Below are 19,556 nucleotides of genomic sequence, written 5' to 3'. Positions count from 1 at the left end.
AAGAAAATTTGTGTGGGATTGAATGAGTAAAAAGTTTGTCTAGTATCAAAAGTCGCTAGGACGACTCTGTGTACTCCTAAACCCCATTGAAGTCAAACCATTATATCGACGACTCCTGATATTTCATCAACTTGGGAGGAAAAAGACTCATGAGGGTAAAGGACTTTTTTTTGGTTGAGTTGATGTAACTAATAATTAGTTGGTGTTAGGTATATGGAATGTTTGAGAAATTTGTGTGGGATTGAATAAGTAAAAAGTTTGTCTAAGATCAAAATGACCTTAGACAATTGTGTGTACTCCTAAACGCTATTGAAGTCAAAACCATTATATCGACGACTCCTGATATTTCATAAACTTGGGAGGAAAAATACTCATGAGGGTAAAGGACTTTTTTTTGGTTGAGTTGATGTAACTTGTAAACGGTTTGTGTTGGGTATATGAAATGTTAAGCAAATTTGTGTGGAATTGAATGAGTAAAAAGTTTGTCTAGTACCAAAATGACCTTAGACAACCATGTGTACTCCTAAACCTCATTGAAACCATACCATTATATCCCATTTTTGAGTCAAACCATTATTACTACCAGGCATTTTTTCTTACCTCAAATCTACCCCCAGTTCTGTCTCTGACTATAAAATAGTGAATATTGTGGTCAGTGTCAGGATCTCTGGCTTGGAGGGTAAAAACTGGTGTATTTGGGGGTGCATTTAGTTGTACTACAGCTTGCATTGGTAAGGGCCGATTTATAAAATAAGGCGGCTCGTCATTTACATCCCTGACGTGGACTATGACTCTCTGGTTGTCCGTATCTGGAGGAAAAAAAATTAAATTTAATATCAGGGTAAAATATATATTTATAAAAATTAGTATTTTTTCGGAGTACTTACATCTCAATCCTAAATCAGGACGAAAAGCGTGCAAATAAATATTGGTATCAATATAAATATTTATATAATATTTAGTATATATCTCGTATATATATATATATATATATATATATATATATATGTATGTATGTATGTATACATATAGTGTGTGTATATATTACATTTTTATATTTTCGAGAAATGTCACAAAATAAAACTTGTCACGCAAAAAAACGATCAATCCATCATAAAAAATCATATGAGCATGATATGATGTAAAATTATTCATAAAGTTATAATACAAATAAAAAACATGACATTATGAAGTTTTTGATTTTTGTTTTTATCGCGATCTTGTAGCTAATATATATATATATATATATATATATATATATATATATATATATATATATATTGTGTTGTGTCTAGCTGAAGCAAAAATATATGTCTTAATGTTTGCTGCATGTCAGGCTTTTTTATTTTAATTATATTTGTAGACAGACCTATTTTTTGTATTTATATATATATATATATATATATATATATATATATATATTGCATATCGGCGAGTGCTACTTGCAAATAAATATATGAAGTGCATAAAAAAACATTCAGTCCAATTCACAAAAGAAACTTTGATTCAAATTGTCAATTATGCTTTTGAACAAAGTTTTAAAGTACACCGAGTTGCTGTAGATTTTTGAAGTGTTAAAAAATATTATGCGTAATTTAATACTCTACAAATTTTGTAAATGTACTATTTAATTTAGATCGATTTAAAAGTTACAAGAGATATACCAAATAATTGTAGCATTTCCTGATTGTAATTAAGTTTTTTGTTTACTTTGAAGAGCGTTGCTGTAGAGCAAAGTATATCGAGTTGCTGTAGAGCATTATAATAATACTTTAGACCAACGTTATAAAAGTTACAAGAGATATAGTAAACAAATACACAAAAACTGATTTATATATTAAAATATCGATTTAAAGTGTACCAAGTGTACTGTAACAAATTATATGAAAAGAAAATATTATACATTATTAATTTATATATTTATTATTATTTATTTAATTTATTATATAGCTCACAGAGCAGCTCGAGAAGTACTTAAAAATTATATTAATAAATGACGGAGTAATTGTTAAGATCATTATTAAATAATCGTTAAAAATAATTAAATTTAGTAAGTCATTTTCAAAATTGTTCTTAATCAATATCAACTAATATAAAACTAATGAAAAAGCTCTACTTTATTTTATAAAACTAAGTAAACTTCATTAAAATAATGTTAATATATTATCATTAAAATATGTTTAATAAAAATAAAAAAATCTAAGACAAAACAATTGAAGCAAAACTGGAAGTACAAAATATTTGATGGAAGTACATTCAAAGTAATACATTTTCATTACTATTTAACACATGGATAAATAATAATAAATACCACTTAACTTTGAATTTTCCTTAAATATATCATTTATTTCAGACCCATTTCTTAAATGTTAAAAGAGCTTTTAGCAAAATCTGCCTAATTGTCAGTAATTTGCTAGAAATAGTACGTTTGGTCAAAATGAGAAACAATATTCATACAAATATATATATATATATATATATATATATATATATATACATATATATATATATATATATATATATATATGTATTATATACATTTTGCTGCATGTATTTCAGGAGTATTTTTTCCAAGAGTTATTTTCAATAACTCATCTCAAACAACTGTTCAGGCAAATAACGGAAATAAAGCGTAAACAATTGTACAGAGCCCTGCTTTATATATAAATATATACATTTATATATATAATATATATATATATATATATATATATATCTGGAATATAAACACAAAAGCCGTTTCAAATATAGCCATTCATTCATATCCGTTTTGATGAAAAAGAAAAACAATTCCAACAACTGCACTAAAATAATTGCATTGAACTCTACGCTAAAAATATGTTGAAATAAAATTTGAAGTAGAAATAAATAATATTTAATTATTACATCATTTTAAACTCTTCAGCTTTTGAATAAATAAAAATGTATTAATAGTGCAAAATAATTTTTTCAGTCAGTCTGTCTTCTTGGATTACACATTGTTCTTATATGATTGTTTTATTTGTGTAAAAAAATTTGGTATTTTCGAATAAATTAAAGTTATCTCTAGCATATTACACTTAGAATAAAATATGATGATGCTAAATACCTTGTTCCATAACGTCAAAAATATTTACAATAATTTAAAAATCATTTTTGTTTGTTTTTCGATTTCTTGGTGATTTCATGAAACTAATATAGTTAATTAAATATTTGTTGTAAGTGGTGGTACAGAACTTTGACCTAAATATATATATATATATATATATATATACATCCAATTCAAAAGTACGAGTTAATATTCAGATGCAAATCAGTCCTCGAAATTTAATCAAGAAGTTTAACAGAGCCACTCGACAAAAGTGATTCCAATTAGAATATCGCCAGTTCTATTATATATATATATATATATATATATATATATATATATATATATATCAGTGTATATTTGCATATTAATAAATTGCAGAAGAGCTTTGGCCATCAATGCTTTACCATATTAAGAGTTTACGACTCCAAAGACTAATTAAGACAACTCGTACCAAATTAATTAATTGCTTTCGTCTGTGTGATATATTAAAATTAGTTTCACTACAGTTTAATATATTGAAAATTTAATAATAATAATAAAAATAATAAATAATAAGAGTAGTCAAGATATTAATGATAATAAAAATAATTAAGATGGTAATGATAATATTGATAATAATTATAATGGTAGTAATGATAATAAATGATACTGATGATGAATAAAATTTATTTCCAAAAAAAATTATGACGTTGCTTAGAATTTTTGTATTTTTTAATAATGTAAATTAAATATCATACACTATGTGTAAGTGGCATTTTGCCTTGCATTCATTTAGTATATCTCTTGTAACTTTTATATCATTGGTTTAAAATAAGTGAAGTGTTTAAAGAATTTGTACAAAATCAAATAACTTATAATCGCCATGCATTTATTTATTATATTAGGTTGTCAAATATCTCCCTTCCGCCTTTTTGTATTATAAACCAATAGCAAAAAAGCGGAAGGGAGATATTTGACAACCTAATATATCTTCTAACTTTTAAAATGTTGTTCTAAAATAAATGATACATATGGGAAATTTGTTTAAAAATAAATAATATATACTATTTTCTAATACTGTATTGTAAAATCAATTTAATTAAATTTTGACTTTTTTGTAAATAATAATACTGACATGACAATTTACGAACAAAGAATTTAACTATTATTAGTATTATATATAAATAGTAATTAACATTTATGCAAATTTATTTGTAAAAATGAATATATTTTAATATTATTCAATAATTTAGTCTTAGTTACTACTATATATTTTTTACTTATAATTTAACAAATATCTTTGTCATTCAAATACAAATAATAAAATATATAAATGAATAAATAAATAAATTTCAAATAAATTTGTTAGGCTTTAGAGACTGTAAAGATGAAAGTAATTTATTATTTATATTATTACTTGAATTTTTAACATACTAAGAGTTTGGGAACAATAAGTTCTAAATTGCTTTTTACCCATTTTTTCTTCGTTATTGTTATATTTTTTTAGTTCTTTACCAATATTGTATATGCATTGATACACTCCAAAATAATTTATAGAAATTCGACAAGTCGTTTAAGAGCAGTTTAGTGACAACACACGTGCAGAAGATTTATATAAATATATACAAATATAAAATCCTGTATGTCAAAACGTATGGAAAAATATTCCTCAAAAATTTTCCTTTGTTTATTAAATGTCTTACAAGATTCTATACATATTTTTCATACGTTGTTTGATTCGTGTTTTTATTTTTTCCACGTGTTTTTATTTTTTCCCGCCCGCTACTTTTCTTAAGCAATTAGATTCCACTTGGAATCATGTACGATGATGATGATGAAGATGAAGATGAAGAAATGTGAATCATACTATATAATATATCCATACCAAGAAGAATAAGAACGGAATGTTAAAAGTTCAAGACGCAAAATAATAATTGGCGTCTCCCACGCTTCGGAAACGAATTCAGGCCCTTGGGGATTTTTTTTTGAAAAAAATTATATAGTCGTGAAAGGCTAAATACTAGTAATTTTGAGAAATGTAATTATATATATATATATATATATATATATAGTATTTTTTCGAGCTGCAATACCATACACATTATTTTCGAGATGAACAGTTAAAAATTTAACTAACACTTCTCATTGATTAAATCGATCTTTAACATTAATCGGGAAGTTCATAGCCAAAATACCACTTATACCTAGTTTCTATACCACTTACAGTATTTTTAAAAATAACTTTATATACGTAAGTAAATTAAAAAATTAACGTATAACATTTTACACATCAAAAAATTGCTGAAATTATATAATTTCCCCCCAGTACATTTTTCTGCATTTTGTTGCGTTTTCATCAAATATCTAATAAATTAATAGAATTACTTTAATGAAATTTATAGCAATCAAAGACAAGATATGTGTGCATATATCTATGTATGTATATATATGTATATATGTATATGTATGGGATTATTTATTGTTAAGTCACGATCTCTCTCATTGGCAGTCACGATTCTCAAATTGAAGATGAGAGCTTCAAGATATTTTAAATACCACGTTCTCACCAACCGAGAATTCTGCACAGAAAATCATATATGGCAATTATATATATATATATATATATATATATATATATATATAAGCAAGTCAGACTCCTATACATAACGTACCAAAAGCAAAACAACAAAATTGTTTGTTATCTATTGACAAAGTTATTTTTATATATTTTTATGACAATTGATGAATATGAATTTAGCGACTTAGCAATAGGCACAACGTCTTAAAATAATTTTAAAATTGAATATAAAATCCAAAATATTTTTTAAAAATATTTTCAATATATATAAATATATACAGCCTAGAATAAAAATTATTTATTGGACCATAAATTAAACCAAAAATTTAAAATATGTTTGTTGCAATTTGCTGGTAGGTAAAACTTCTTAAAATAATTTTAATATATATTATAAATTTTAATATAGTATATAGTTTATATAGAATAAAATAAAAATAATTTGTTGAACCATAAATGAGAACAAAAATAAAAATATAATTCTTGTGTATTAAATAAAATTTCAACGACTTGCTAGTAGGTATAACGTCCTAAGAAAATTTAAAAATTTAACCTAAAGCCTGGAATAATTTAGAAAAATATTTTTATCACATATTATAAAGTCTAAAATAATTTTTAAAAATATTTGAAATGCATATAAATATACACAAGATAAAATAAAAATACTCTGTTGAACCATAAAATAAACAAAAATATCGTTCAAACAAAAAAAATGTCGTTCTTGTGTTTTAAATAAAATTTCAACGATTTATCAGTAGGTAAAAAAACTTATATAATATACAAAAACTTATATGAAAACTTGTATAATTTTAAGACATATTATAAAGTTTAAAATAATTTTTAAAAATATTTTCATCACATATAAAAATATATACAGGATAAAATAAAACAATTTTGTTGAACCACAAATTAAACCAAAAATAAAAATATAATTCTTGAGGGTTAAATAAAATTTCAACGACTTGCCACTAGGTATAACGTCTTGAAATAATTTTAAAATTTAATATAAAGTCTAAAATAATTTTTAAAAATATTTACATCACATAAATATATACAGGATAAAATAAATATAGTTGGTTGAACTATAAATTAAACCAAAAATCGAAAGAATGATTTTGTAAATAAAATTTCAACGACTTGCCAGTAGGTACATGAACTTAGAAGAATTTTAATATATATTATAAAGTTTAAAGAATTTTTTAAAAATATTTTCATCACATATATAAATATATACAGGATAAAATAAATATAATTGGTTGAACCATAAATTAAACCAAAAATCGAAAGAATGATTTTGTAAATAAAATTTCAACGACTTGCCAGTAGGTACATGAACTTAGAAAAATTTTAATATATATTATAAAGATTAAAGGATTTTTTAAAAATATTTTCATCACATATAAATATATACAGGATTAACTAAAAATATTCTGTTGAATCATAAACTAAACCAAAAATCAAAAGTATGATTTTCAAAATAAAATTTCAATGACTTGTCATTAGATACAAAAACTTAAAATAATTTCAAAATATATTATAAAGTATAAAGTAATTTTTAAAAATATTTCCACTATATATATATATATATATATATATATAAAGTTCGTCAGTTTCAGTTTTTAAGGGAGTTTGCAAGAAAGTGCAATTTCAGCCAAAACAGATCAATAAAATCGTCTACGCCCTTTGGAACTCATATACCATATCTTATACCTATACATTTAAGGTATAAGGTAGATAAAAGTCAAAAACTTTCACAAAAAATATTTATTAAAATTTAAAAAAAAATTAACAAAAATATGAGGTTCTAATCTTAATATATCACATATTGTGTATGTATTTTTCTTGATTTAATTAATAATATTCAGTTAACTTTTTTTTAATAATTGCGAAAGCCTAAAATATTATTCATATAATAAATTTATATATTAAAAATTATTATTGCAATATTTTCAACATGTATTGTTTAAAATAAAATATTTATAAAAATTGGGTTGAAATAAAATAAATTCTAAAAAATCAAATAGGAACTCTATACAGATTTTATTTAGTTTTTGAAACTAAACTAAATAAATCATGATTTTTTAAACTTGTCATTGAAGTATACATACAGAAAAATATAATATGTAAATTTTACATATATATTATAACCTGAACAGCTCTTAAAAAAATAAACAAAATTAACAAAATATTATCAAATAACGACTGATTTTCTGATAAGCGTATCAAATATACTATTTTGCTACTGTATCTCATTTTATCCATCGTTTCGGAAGAAAATAATGATTAAACTGAAACATATAGGATTTTACTTCATTGCCAATTATAGGGGAAAATGCCATTTCTTATCCACCATCCAGAAAAGAACTCTACTGTGGCGGCAAATAATGATAGTTGGAGGGTGGAAACATTATTTATTGGGGAAAATACTAATCGCACACGTCAATATTGATTTATACATACATTTATATATATATATATATATATACATATAGGGGATACCCCTGAGAAATGATTTTCATGGTTAAAACTCAGCAAAGTTTTACGACATGTGCATTTTTTTTACTAAATTGTCGACTTACTAAATTGTCGAACTCGAAAACTAATTATTGGATTTTATTTTTTTCTTCAGTAAAGTGATAGAACATAAAATTATCTATAAATTTGTCATACATCATAAGTTTGTTAATTGCTTCTTTATATGAAAAATATAATTTACAACATGGACAATGCTAAAATTGCGTATTTTTGTTATAATTAGTTTTGTGATAATAAGTTAGTACATTTTTTACTAGTTACTAAATTTCATTTTAGTCTTCGGCAAAGTTATTGACTATTAAATTATCCACAATCTAGTCATATATTACATTGGTGAAAAATAAAAGCTTCAAATTTTAATTTAATTTAAAAAATAAAAAATTGTTCAAAAAGTTCTGTCAAAGAAAAGTTTCTTCTTCTTAACAAAGTCAAAGAACATCCAATTTTCTATAAATTTGTTACACATCATAAGTTTGTAAAATGCATCCTTATATTTAAAAAATAATTTACAACATGGACAATGCTGAAATAGCGTATTGTTAATGATTTTTAATTTAAGTTCGGACATTTTTTTACTCGATCGTATATTACTTTGAAATTATTTATTAAATTTTACTATATTGTAATGCTTGTACAATTTAATTTTTTTTGTTAAAATGTTAAATAATATTAAATTATCTTTATATTTTTCATATATCATAAATTTGTTAAATATATCCCTATATTAAAAAATAATTATTTATAACATGAAAAATGTAAAAATAATATATCTGTAGAAACTGGTTTTTATATTTTTTTATATATCTCATAAATTAATTACAATATTTTAATTTAGATTTTAGCAAAGATAATAGAGTATTAAATTATTTATAAACTTTTGTATAAAATATTTCTCTAAAGTGGTTACTTCACATGCAAAATTCCTCAATTTACATGAAATAAAAAATTCTAGTAGAAGGTACGTTGTTTTAATCCAGTATTACTTGGAAATTAAAATTACTTCCAGTATTATCAATGGATTTTAACTTTTTCTTCAGCAAAATTATAGACTATAAAATTATCTACAAACTTTTCATACATCACATAACTGTAATTCTAATATTTCTATTTTTAAATTAATTTAAAATGCAAAAAAATGTTTACTTTCGTATCGAACAAGAACCATTGTTAGCTGTACTAAGAGATTTGACGGTACATTTCACTAATTATTACATATTTTCGAAACTAATTACAAAATATTATTTTAGTCTATGACAAAGTTTTAATATATAAAATTATCTTCAAACATATCATATATTACATTGATGTAAAATAAATGCTTATATTTTTAATTTAATTTCAAACGTAAAAAATTGTTTAAGTTCGCACAGCATAGGTAACACTGTTAGTTGTCTTGAGATTTTTGGCGGAACACTTTTTAGGTGAATATTGAGAGATATATCTTCAAAACTAATCATAGTATTTAATTTTAGTCTTCAACAAAACTATAGCTTATACAATTTTCTAAAAACCTACCATACATCATATCATTCTAAATAAATTTCTTATATTTTTAATTTACCATACAACACGCAAAACCGTATAATTTACTCCAGGCTAGATTTACCTCCAGTTCACCCTAAATATATTCTTCATTTCCAGGCAAATACCAAATCTAATTTCTTTTCCTTCCATTTGGGGTCGGAATTGACCAAATGGGCTATGTGACACGATTCTATTGTTATTTATTGGGTGCATTGCACCCTTATCAAATAAAAATAGAATGACTCATCTCTGGGCGAACTTTTGCACGATTTTGCAACTTTATTTGCAGAAGAGATAATGGATAGATGATATATATATATATATATATATATATATATATAAATTATATTATATATAAATAATTTATAAAAATGTGTGACCATTCCAATTTGTCAACTCCAACAACAAATAATGCCATCAACTTTTTCATATAATAATTTCCGATCATAATTCATAAAGATTGCTTTTTGTGATGACAGAAATCACATTATTTATTTATTATATATATATATATATATATATATATAAATTTATATATAAAAGTGTGAGAAGATATGATAAAAAATAAAGAATGAAAATAAAAACATTAAACCGCATCAAAAGAGATGATTCTTATAAGATCAACACTTTATCAACGGTATAGATCATCATATGCACCAGAAAATCATTGATGGCAAAGTTAAGGTTATAAAAATTTATAAAAAATACATATAGATAATATAATAGTAAATACATAAAAAAAAAAGAGTGCGCGTAAGGATCACACGCGATTGAAGTAAAACTTTTAATATTGTATGAGTAGGCAATTAAGATAAAAATAAAAAAAACATCATATTTGAATTTTAAAAATCATCTTTTAATAATCATATAACATCAATAATAATAAGATCTCTTGAGCATCGGCACAGCTGTCCTACTGATATTAAGAGTTTGAATATGATGTGAAGCTTTCTTCCTAATTTTGTTACCTATCTTACCGGGAAATTCAAACCATAAACGTAGAAGTTCATCATTATCGCCACGTTCTATCTACACTAATTTTCCTACACAACCATTAGCTAAGCCATCACTCACATCAATATTAGTTGTTATTATGTAAAATTTATTCAGAACTAAAATTATTTCATACGGCAAAGCCCCGGTATCAATAACCGATTTTTGTGAAACTGCTGACGAATGTATGATTGTTGATCTGTCGCATGGCAACCTACATAAATATCCGTGGCAGTAGATATTATTTTGTCTTCAACGAGATTCAATATAAATTTATTATATTCCATGGCACATTTATTCTCTAAGAAAAGTCTTATTCCATGAGGACATAATACAGCAACCTCTTCTTTTGTAAAAAAAACGTGATTCAATTAATGCAAGTTCATATAGGGTTTAGCGCTCGACTTACGCATGACATGACGCGATATGAGTGGATACTCGCGACATCAGCGCTTACGGCGTCGTAGTGTTCAACTACACGTTGGCATTTTCGTTGCATTTGTACGGATTTACACCCGTGTCGCGCCTAAAAATTTTTACACCCATATCGCGCCTAAAGAAGTTTTACTTCAAAAATTGCAGAAAAAATAACTTATTTGTAGTTTAAATTTTCGAATCATCCTTAAATGTATAAATCGTAAATTATAGTACTTAGTTTATAGTTATTAATTATTACTTATTATTCTTAATAAATATAAATTTTTAATTATAAATTATACTAAAACCACCTCTTATACTCTTGTATAATTTTATTATTTTAAATTCTTTAACAAATATTTCATAAATAGTGTTATCAAAATTGAATAAAACAATTATTTATTAATTTATAAACTAATTTTGTTCTGGAGACTTCAACACCTTAACGTGACGTCAGACGACAAACCCGGAGATATTAATTTTTTATTAAATATTTATAATAATTTTAATTAAGTTAAAATTATAACTATTAATTGTACTGTATATTCTTCAACATGTATAATTTTGATTTATTCAATAAATATATAAATTATTTGGAATAATAATACTAAAAAAATATTAATTTATCAACAATTATTAATTATTAATTTATTTATGAATTTGTAATTATTAAATATATTATGACTTGAGTATATATAAATTTGATTTATTTTATAAATTATGTAAATTACTTTGAAAAAATACTAAAAAAATATTTATTAATTAATAAACAAATTTTCCAAGGGAGATTCCAACACTCAACTGTGACGTTAGACGACAAACCTGCACGTATTAATTTTTATTAATTATTTATTTATGAATTTTGTGAATTCAATTTATAAATGTTTTTGTGTAAATTTAGGCTCGTAGATGTTGTTAGTATGACCTTCATTGGTTTTAAAGATGATCGTTCGTAACACAAGAAAGAAAGAGATCATCTTCTATTCGTGGACCACCCGGTATATAGAGGCAATCTTTGTTTTGATACGACTACATATATACATATATAAATTTATATATATATATATATATATATATATATATATATATATGGTGTGTGTGTGTAGATATAAAAATGAATGTATATGTATAAAAATGTGTACAAGATTGTATTTGATCCCATCAAGCCAACAGACAAGACAAGAATACAGACAATGGACAATAATGTATAAATAATGTTTCATCGAAAGTATTTGTGGTAAAGAAAATGATAATAGATGAATAGAAATTTCGAAACATGATGAACTAGTGGTGTATAGTACTAATATCGACGTGATATGAAGAAGCAAATTAAAAAAATTAAAGACTGTGAAATAGAGATCTTTTTTTGAAAAGCTCTTCAGGACGTTATAGATGTACCGGAAACTTGTAATTTGAATATATGTCTATTATACAACAAAATTTTCAAATTTGCAATTTTTGCAATCAATTTCAAAATATTTGTCATTTTTAAAATAATGTGACGAACTCTCTTCAAAGATGAAAATAATAGTGCATTTTTAAAGAGTTTCTCAGGACGTTACTATAAATTATATTTTAAATTCACTATAAACTTATATTTTAAATATATTATTTTACAATATGTCTATTATGACACACACATTTCAAATTTGCTATTTTTGCAATAAATTTTGAAATATTAGCATTTTTTAAACGTTGTGTCTAACTCTATTCAAAGGTTATAGATAGTGGTGCTTTTTCAACGAGCTCTTCAGGACGTTAGAGACGCACCTTAGTCTTATATTTTGAATACAACATTTTATAATATGTCTACTAAACAACAACATTTTCAAATTTGCAATTTTTGCAATAAATTTTAAAATATTTGTCATTTTTAAACGTTGTACCTATCTCTATTCGAGGGTTATAAATTGTGGTGCTTTTTCTACGAGCTCTTCAGGATGCAACAAATGCACTACAAACTTAAATTTTAAATATATTATTCCTCAATATAACTACAATGACATGAAATGCTCAGATCAAAAAATTTTCTACAAAATTAAAAGATATTCGTCATTTTTTTAAAAAATATTCAACAACATCCCAAGATTAAATTATATTAAGATTAAATTATATTTGTCAGGGTAATACAAACGGTACGGCCAAAATTTCAAATTTTTTAGGGCCCAAAATCTTTTCAATTCCGGCCCTTGACTGTCCCCAATTGATCAAAATCTACTTCTTAAGTTGTCCGCCAGGCTTCGCACCAAGGCGGGCGGGCGTGGCGCAAAATCAATACCAGAAAGGGATGCAAAATCCATACAAATTACAAGGGCGCGAAAGAGATGCCAGATGGCAATATTTTCACGAAGACGAGTTCTTCGTTGAATTGCATTCGCAGGGGAAAAAATCGAAAAAAATGTGGGAAAAGGTAAAAGAACTATTTGAAGACAAGGGGAATGGATAGATTGAGTTATCTAGCAGGGGATGAAACAGGTTTAAATTAAATAAATAGGATAAAATGAGGGGTTTTGGTGGTTTTAAGTGATTTATAAAGAAACTGCTGGGCTGATATTCACCAAAAACTAGTATACACTTATCCCAATTGATACCTTTCAGAGGGTTTTTGAATTTTACAAATCGGCTCAGGATTTTTGGCGTAAACGTTGACGTAACATTTGCGCACTTCGGTGCTAATTGTAAAAGAACGGCTTGACCCATTGTTATACAAATCTAACCAACAAAAGTCTTTATTGAGTTACATGAAATCGCTTTTGAATTTTTAAAATCGGTTCGACCGTTTTTGATTAAACGGCTATGAAAGTTTCAACTTTGTACACAATTACCTTTTAAAAGAATGGATGCTCAGACAGTCAAGTGCTAAAATGTTGAAAATAGGTGTATTTATAATATTAAGGGGTTTGTAACCTAAAAATTAGTACAGCATGTCTAAATATAAGTTCTAATTAGTTTTATTCAACTTAAAAAAATTTAGTATACCTTAAAAACTAAATTATGACTACTAAATCTAACAATATTTTCAAGACCTCGTCAGGGTCGCACCGTTTGTATTACAACAACAAGTTTTGAGTATATTATTCCTACAATTGTCTGCTATGACTTCAAGTACTATAATTGTATCAAAAGTTATACTACAAATCGTAAATAATTATTTTATAATTTTTCTACTTCGCCTCTGCATTTTAGTGCAATCGTACAAAAAATAAACACTTAAAAAGATAATCGATAATTCGAATTCATTTTTCGACACTTCAAGATATCATATCCGTTCCGAGAAATTATATTTATATATGATAATTTATTCTTTTGAATCAAAACGTATTTAAGAATGATTTTGTATTTTATATTATTATTAAAAAATATTAAATATATTATAAAATAATTTAATATGAAATTTGTTAAGCAAAGATATTTATTCGAGAATATATATAGAGACACTTTGTTTAATAATAGTAAAATTCTCAGATTTTTTTGCAAAAATATCATTTTTGTTAATTTTATGCTATAGTAGACATATTGCAAAATAATATTTTCAAAACACTGATTTATGGTTTATCTGGAACGTCCTGTAGAACTCATTGAAATTACGTAATTATTTACACTATTATAATAGAGTAATGCACATCATCGTTTAAAAATTGTACGTATTAAATTTTTTTCGCTAAAATAACACTTTTGGCTATTTTGTGTGATAGTAGACATACTTATAAATAATATATTCAAAATACAAGTTTATGGTGCACTTGGTACGTCCTGAAGAGCTCGTTGAAATTACACCAATATTTACACTCTTATAAAAGAGTAATGCCAACTGTTTCAAAATTGTAAATATTCAACAAAATATTGCAATAATATCAAATTTAAAAATTTTGTCCAATAACAGATATATTGTATAATAATAAATTTAAAACTACAAGTTTATAATGTATCCGGCACATCCTGAAGAGCTCCTTGAAAAAGCACCAGTATTTACACTCTTATAATAGAGTTAAACACATCGTGCAAAAGTGTTCAATCATTTCAAAAATGTTCAAAAAAGTTCAAGCAAAAGTCAAAAAAATGTTAGAATAATATACAAACAATTATTATATCAACAACAGTATTTATTTTTATAATTTATTTCAACATTTATTAAATAAATTAAGTGTAAACTACACAAGAATTTTCTTCTGGCTCTATGTATTTTTTATTAACCCAAATCTCTTAATTGGAATCGTGTTGCGATATCATCTTCCTCTTCCATTCAGATGAAATTAATTATCTTTATGATTCCAATTATCTCATAAAAATAATATACAAGAAGTCCCATAAGAATACAGTTACTATTGTCTTTTGTCGAGTCGGATTATAAAGAAATTCTTTTGCAGAATCCGCTATTTGTCGGGAGCGGTTTTTATATTACATTTTATCTGATTTGTCCTCAAAAATAAAAATAAAAGATATACATATGTAGGTATATGTAGTAGCTAATTTTTATTATAAAGGGTCCCTTATTGTACTTATGTGCAGCTTGACCCGCATGTGTCAAAAGTCGAGACCCTTCAGAAATAAAATGACTCTATATTAATAGATTAAAGGGTCACCCTTAGTTCTTAGAAATTAAATTAATTTTTGAGTTGGTCCTTAATTAAGAATGATAAAAGATATATATATATATATATATATAAAAGTAAATTATATTTTTGCTGTAAATTATAACATATTTACAACTGTTCAAAAAATGATGCTTAATATTTTCGATGTGTTAAAAATATTTATGCTTTTTCAATGAGCTCCTAAGGACGCATTAAATGCGCCATAAATATGTATTTTGCATATGTAATTTCACAATATGTCTATTATTTTACAAAATTGTAAAATTTCAGTTTTATGCAATAAATTCCTGAATATTCGCAATTTTTAAACAATGTGCATTACTTTATTAGAAAAGTGTTAATAGTGCTGCTTTTTTAAGGAGCTTTTCAGGACGTACTAAGAGCACCATAAACTTGTATTTTAAATATGTTATTTTTATATTTGTCTATTATCAGACAAAATTTTGAAATCTGATATTTATGCAATAAATTCGAAAATATTTCACTTTTTTAAACAATGTGTTTTAGTCTGTTTGAAGAGTGTTAATACTGGTGCGTTTTCAATGAGCTCTGCAGGACGTACCAGACGCACCACAAATTTGTATTTTAGATACAGAATTTTTAAAGATGTCTACTATTGAATGAAAATACAAATTTGAATTTTTTTGAGTAAATTTTAAAATATTTGCAATTTACGAACAATGTGTCTAAATCTATTCGAAGTGTTTATATACTGGTGCTTTTTCAACGAGCTTTTCAGGACGTATAATAAGCTTCAAAAACTTGTATTTTGAATATATTATTTCTCAACGTATCTACTAAGGAATAAATGCCTTAAATTTTAAATTAGGCAATATTTATCATTTTGCAAACAACATGTCAAAATTTTCTAAGTAAATCTAAGAATAAAAATAATTTTCGAATTTACTATAATAATAAAAAAAATTAAATTACATAATTGAAATCTATGTCTATTATTATCTATTATGGTAATAATAGATCTATTATAATAATAATTTATATTTCTATAACTATCATCTATCAAAATTAATTTCTTTTTTTAAAATTAACCAATGATTAGTTGTTTTTTGCAAAAAAATTCTTTACTTCTTCTAAATAATAATATTTCTTATATCAAATATTAATTTGATAATAATAATAATTTTTTGTATCAAATAATCTACATTTTAATTTATTAAATTAGTAATTAATATTTTACTTTTTTTACTTTTTTAATAGGATAAATGTACAACTTAGTAAGAAATTTGTTTAAGCAATATTTCAGTAATACAAAATCCAATTTTACAAATGAATAGACACAAAATTAACTTCATATAAAACACCTGCATATATATATATATATATATATACTTTATAAAGTCATTACAAGTCCGAGTAAGCATGAAAGGCGATGACAAGTCAAAAATAAAAAAAATATAAAAAAATACCATCAATTCATATATATATATAATAAAAAAGGATATCGTGTTTTTTATCCTTTACATCGTGTCCTTTGTTATGTTATTTTATAATGAAAAAAAGTGTAACGGACCTTGAATGTTCATATAATCCCTTCAGGTAGCATATCGAATCGAAAGAAATGTGTTAATTCAGATGAAATTATAGAAGTAATCGATTTTTTTGTAATATATATATATATATATATATATATATAAAGAACTAAAAATATTATAAATAAATTTAACATCTTTAAATGTAAAAAGTAAATGACTGCTCTGAAAAATCATTTATTCAAGTTTGAGGAATTTTTGTAAATTCCCTTCGGTCATACACACCTAATTCCTTCACAGTTCACTAAAACAAACCATCTATATCCTTTACCCAGATTTTCAGTTCTTAACTATAATTTCAACTAATTTAAATAAATAATTTTCGAAAATATCGACCGTCGAAATGTGCGCAAGCGTTAAGTTTATCTCATGATGTTTTACGATACTCGTGGGACAAAGATGCTGGGACAGTTTTAATGATATATATGATATATCTATATACATATAAATATATATTTATGTATATATACATTGTTGAATATGTGTATGAAATTATGTAGAAGAACATTAATACATATGTATTGTATTTCAATCAGTAAAAACGTTTTTAAGATAACTGTTATCTTAATGAAGTCGTAAGAGGAAATTGATGCATATGAGATTTTGTTTTGGATAGTTTTGAATTTAATATGAAGATAATATTTTTTGCAAGTGGAACTAGGTGTAAGTGGCTTTGTTTTAAGGTTAGTTGCATAAACTTTCCTGATATGTGAAAATAATGGACTTAATAAAAATTCAAATTCAAATTCGAAATTGTTCAATTCCAAACACTAACAAATTTTTAAATGAATAAATATTTTTTTTAAAAAAATATGTAAATATAGTTTTAATATTTAACAAATTTGAACAATATCCCAAATAAAGTTGATTTATTATAACAAAAATAAATTTAGTAAACAAAAATATTCATCGAAACTTTTGTTGCCAATAAATTTCTCTCAGTATGTAAAATAAACATATGTAGAGTTAAAATAATATTTTTATACGATGTCATATATACAAATGAAGTTATAAATATATATATAATATATATATATATATATATATATATATATATATATATATATATATATACATGTATAAATAAATGCATCTAATAAATGCATTTTCACACGATAATAAAATGTTCAGCAATTGTTAAATTGAATTGGTCACGAAACAATTTTATATAATATACATATATGAATATAAATATATACATATATACATATAAATATATACACATATAAATATATATATATACATATTTATACACTTAATTATATTAAAAAAAATTCCACAAAACCAACTGTAAAAATAATTTTGTTATTTATTATTATTTATATTTATTTTGTTATTTTATTTTTATTTTTGTCTTTTGTCAATTTATTTTCTTCAATAAAATTATTTATGTTTAAAATATATGAATATAGGATTGTTTGGTGGTGTAAATAACAAAATCACAGCACTAATTCGATCAATTAAATTTAATTTAATAAGGAAATTGAATATTGAAACAGGACATACCAATTGTTCCAACAACCCCTCATTGAAATGAAAATTAATTTTGTTCACAAAGATACTAAAACTATTTTTAGATAGAAAAATATGCATTTCTATTTAGTTTAGTAAGTAATTAACTTCCCGTAGGGTAAGTTATTGTAATGGGCCGAAAATCGGAATTGAAAATTTTTACATTTCTCGACGTTTTGAAGGTTTCTGAACGTTTTGGCATACCTCAGAAAAAATGGATGTGTGTGTGTGTGTGTGTGTGTGTGTGTATGTATGTATGGATACAAATTTTCGTCCACGTTTTCGGGCGTACGGATCAACCGATTTGAATGGTTTAAAAAACATTCGATTCCTATTAATAAGGAGAAGAGCTGATTAGTTTTTGGCAAAGACAGGTCCAGCAGTTACGGAGATAAGGAGCAAAGAGTGCAGAAAATAGAAATCGAGTTTTTGAGAGAACGGAGCATCCGATTTGAATGATCTAAAGAACATTCCATTAGTAATGATTGGGAGAAAGGGTTATTAGTTTTTCGCAAAGGCAGGCCCAGCCATTTTGGAGATACAGAGCTAAATGTACAAAAAATGGCAGTTTTTGAGAGAACTAAGCGTCCGATTCAATTGATTCAAAGAACTTTCTGCTTGTCTTAACAAATAATTGATTTGGAAAAAAAAATTTTGTACCATTTTTTTTTTTTTTTTTTTTTTTTTTAATTTTTTGTATATCGAAAATAATTCAGATTTTATTTTTAATTCTGACTATAATTCTAATATACTTTAAACAAATAATTTCAACTCTGCAATTCAGTTTATATAATTATTATAAAATA

General features: G+C 24.4%; 1 protein-coding gene across 1 annotated transcript in view; it reads right to left on the bottom strand.

Annotated features, from left to right (window-relative positions):
• The window catches only part of LOC113374006 (neural-cadherin-like), a 454,794-nt gene that overhangs the window by 387,741 nt on the left and 47,497 nt on the right, over nt 1-19,556 (bottom strand). Inside the window, 1 exon segment of the mRNA XM_026614261.1 lies at nt 601-809. Within this exon segment, the coding sequence (XP_026470046.1) occupies nt 601-809 (209 nt within the window).

Source organism: Ctenocephalides felis, unplaced genomic scaffold (assembly GCF_003426905.1).
Source record: "Ctenocephalides felis isolate EL2017-DRISC unplaced genomic scaffold, ASM342690v1 CF-g0.4_SCAFFOLD_01604, whole genome shotgun sequence".
NCBI lineage: Eukaryota > Metazoa > Arthropoda > Insecta > Siphonaptera > Pulicidae > Ctenocephalides > Ctenocephalides felis.
Note: the sequence above shows the minus strand (reverse complement) of the source record. Positions and strands in the feature narration are given on the sequence as shown.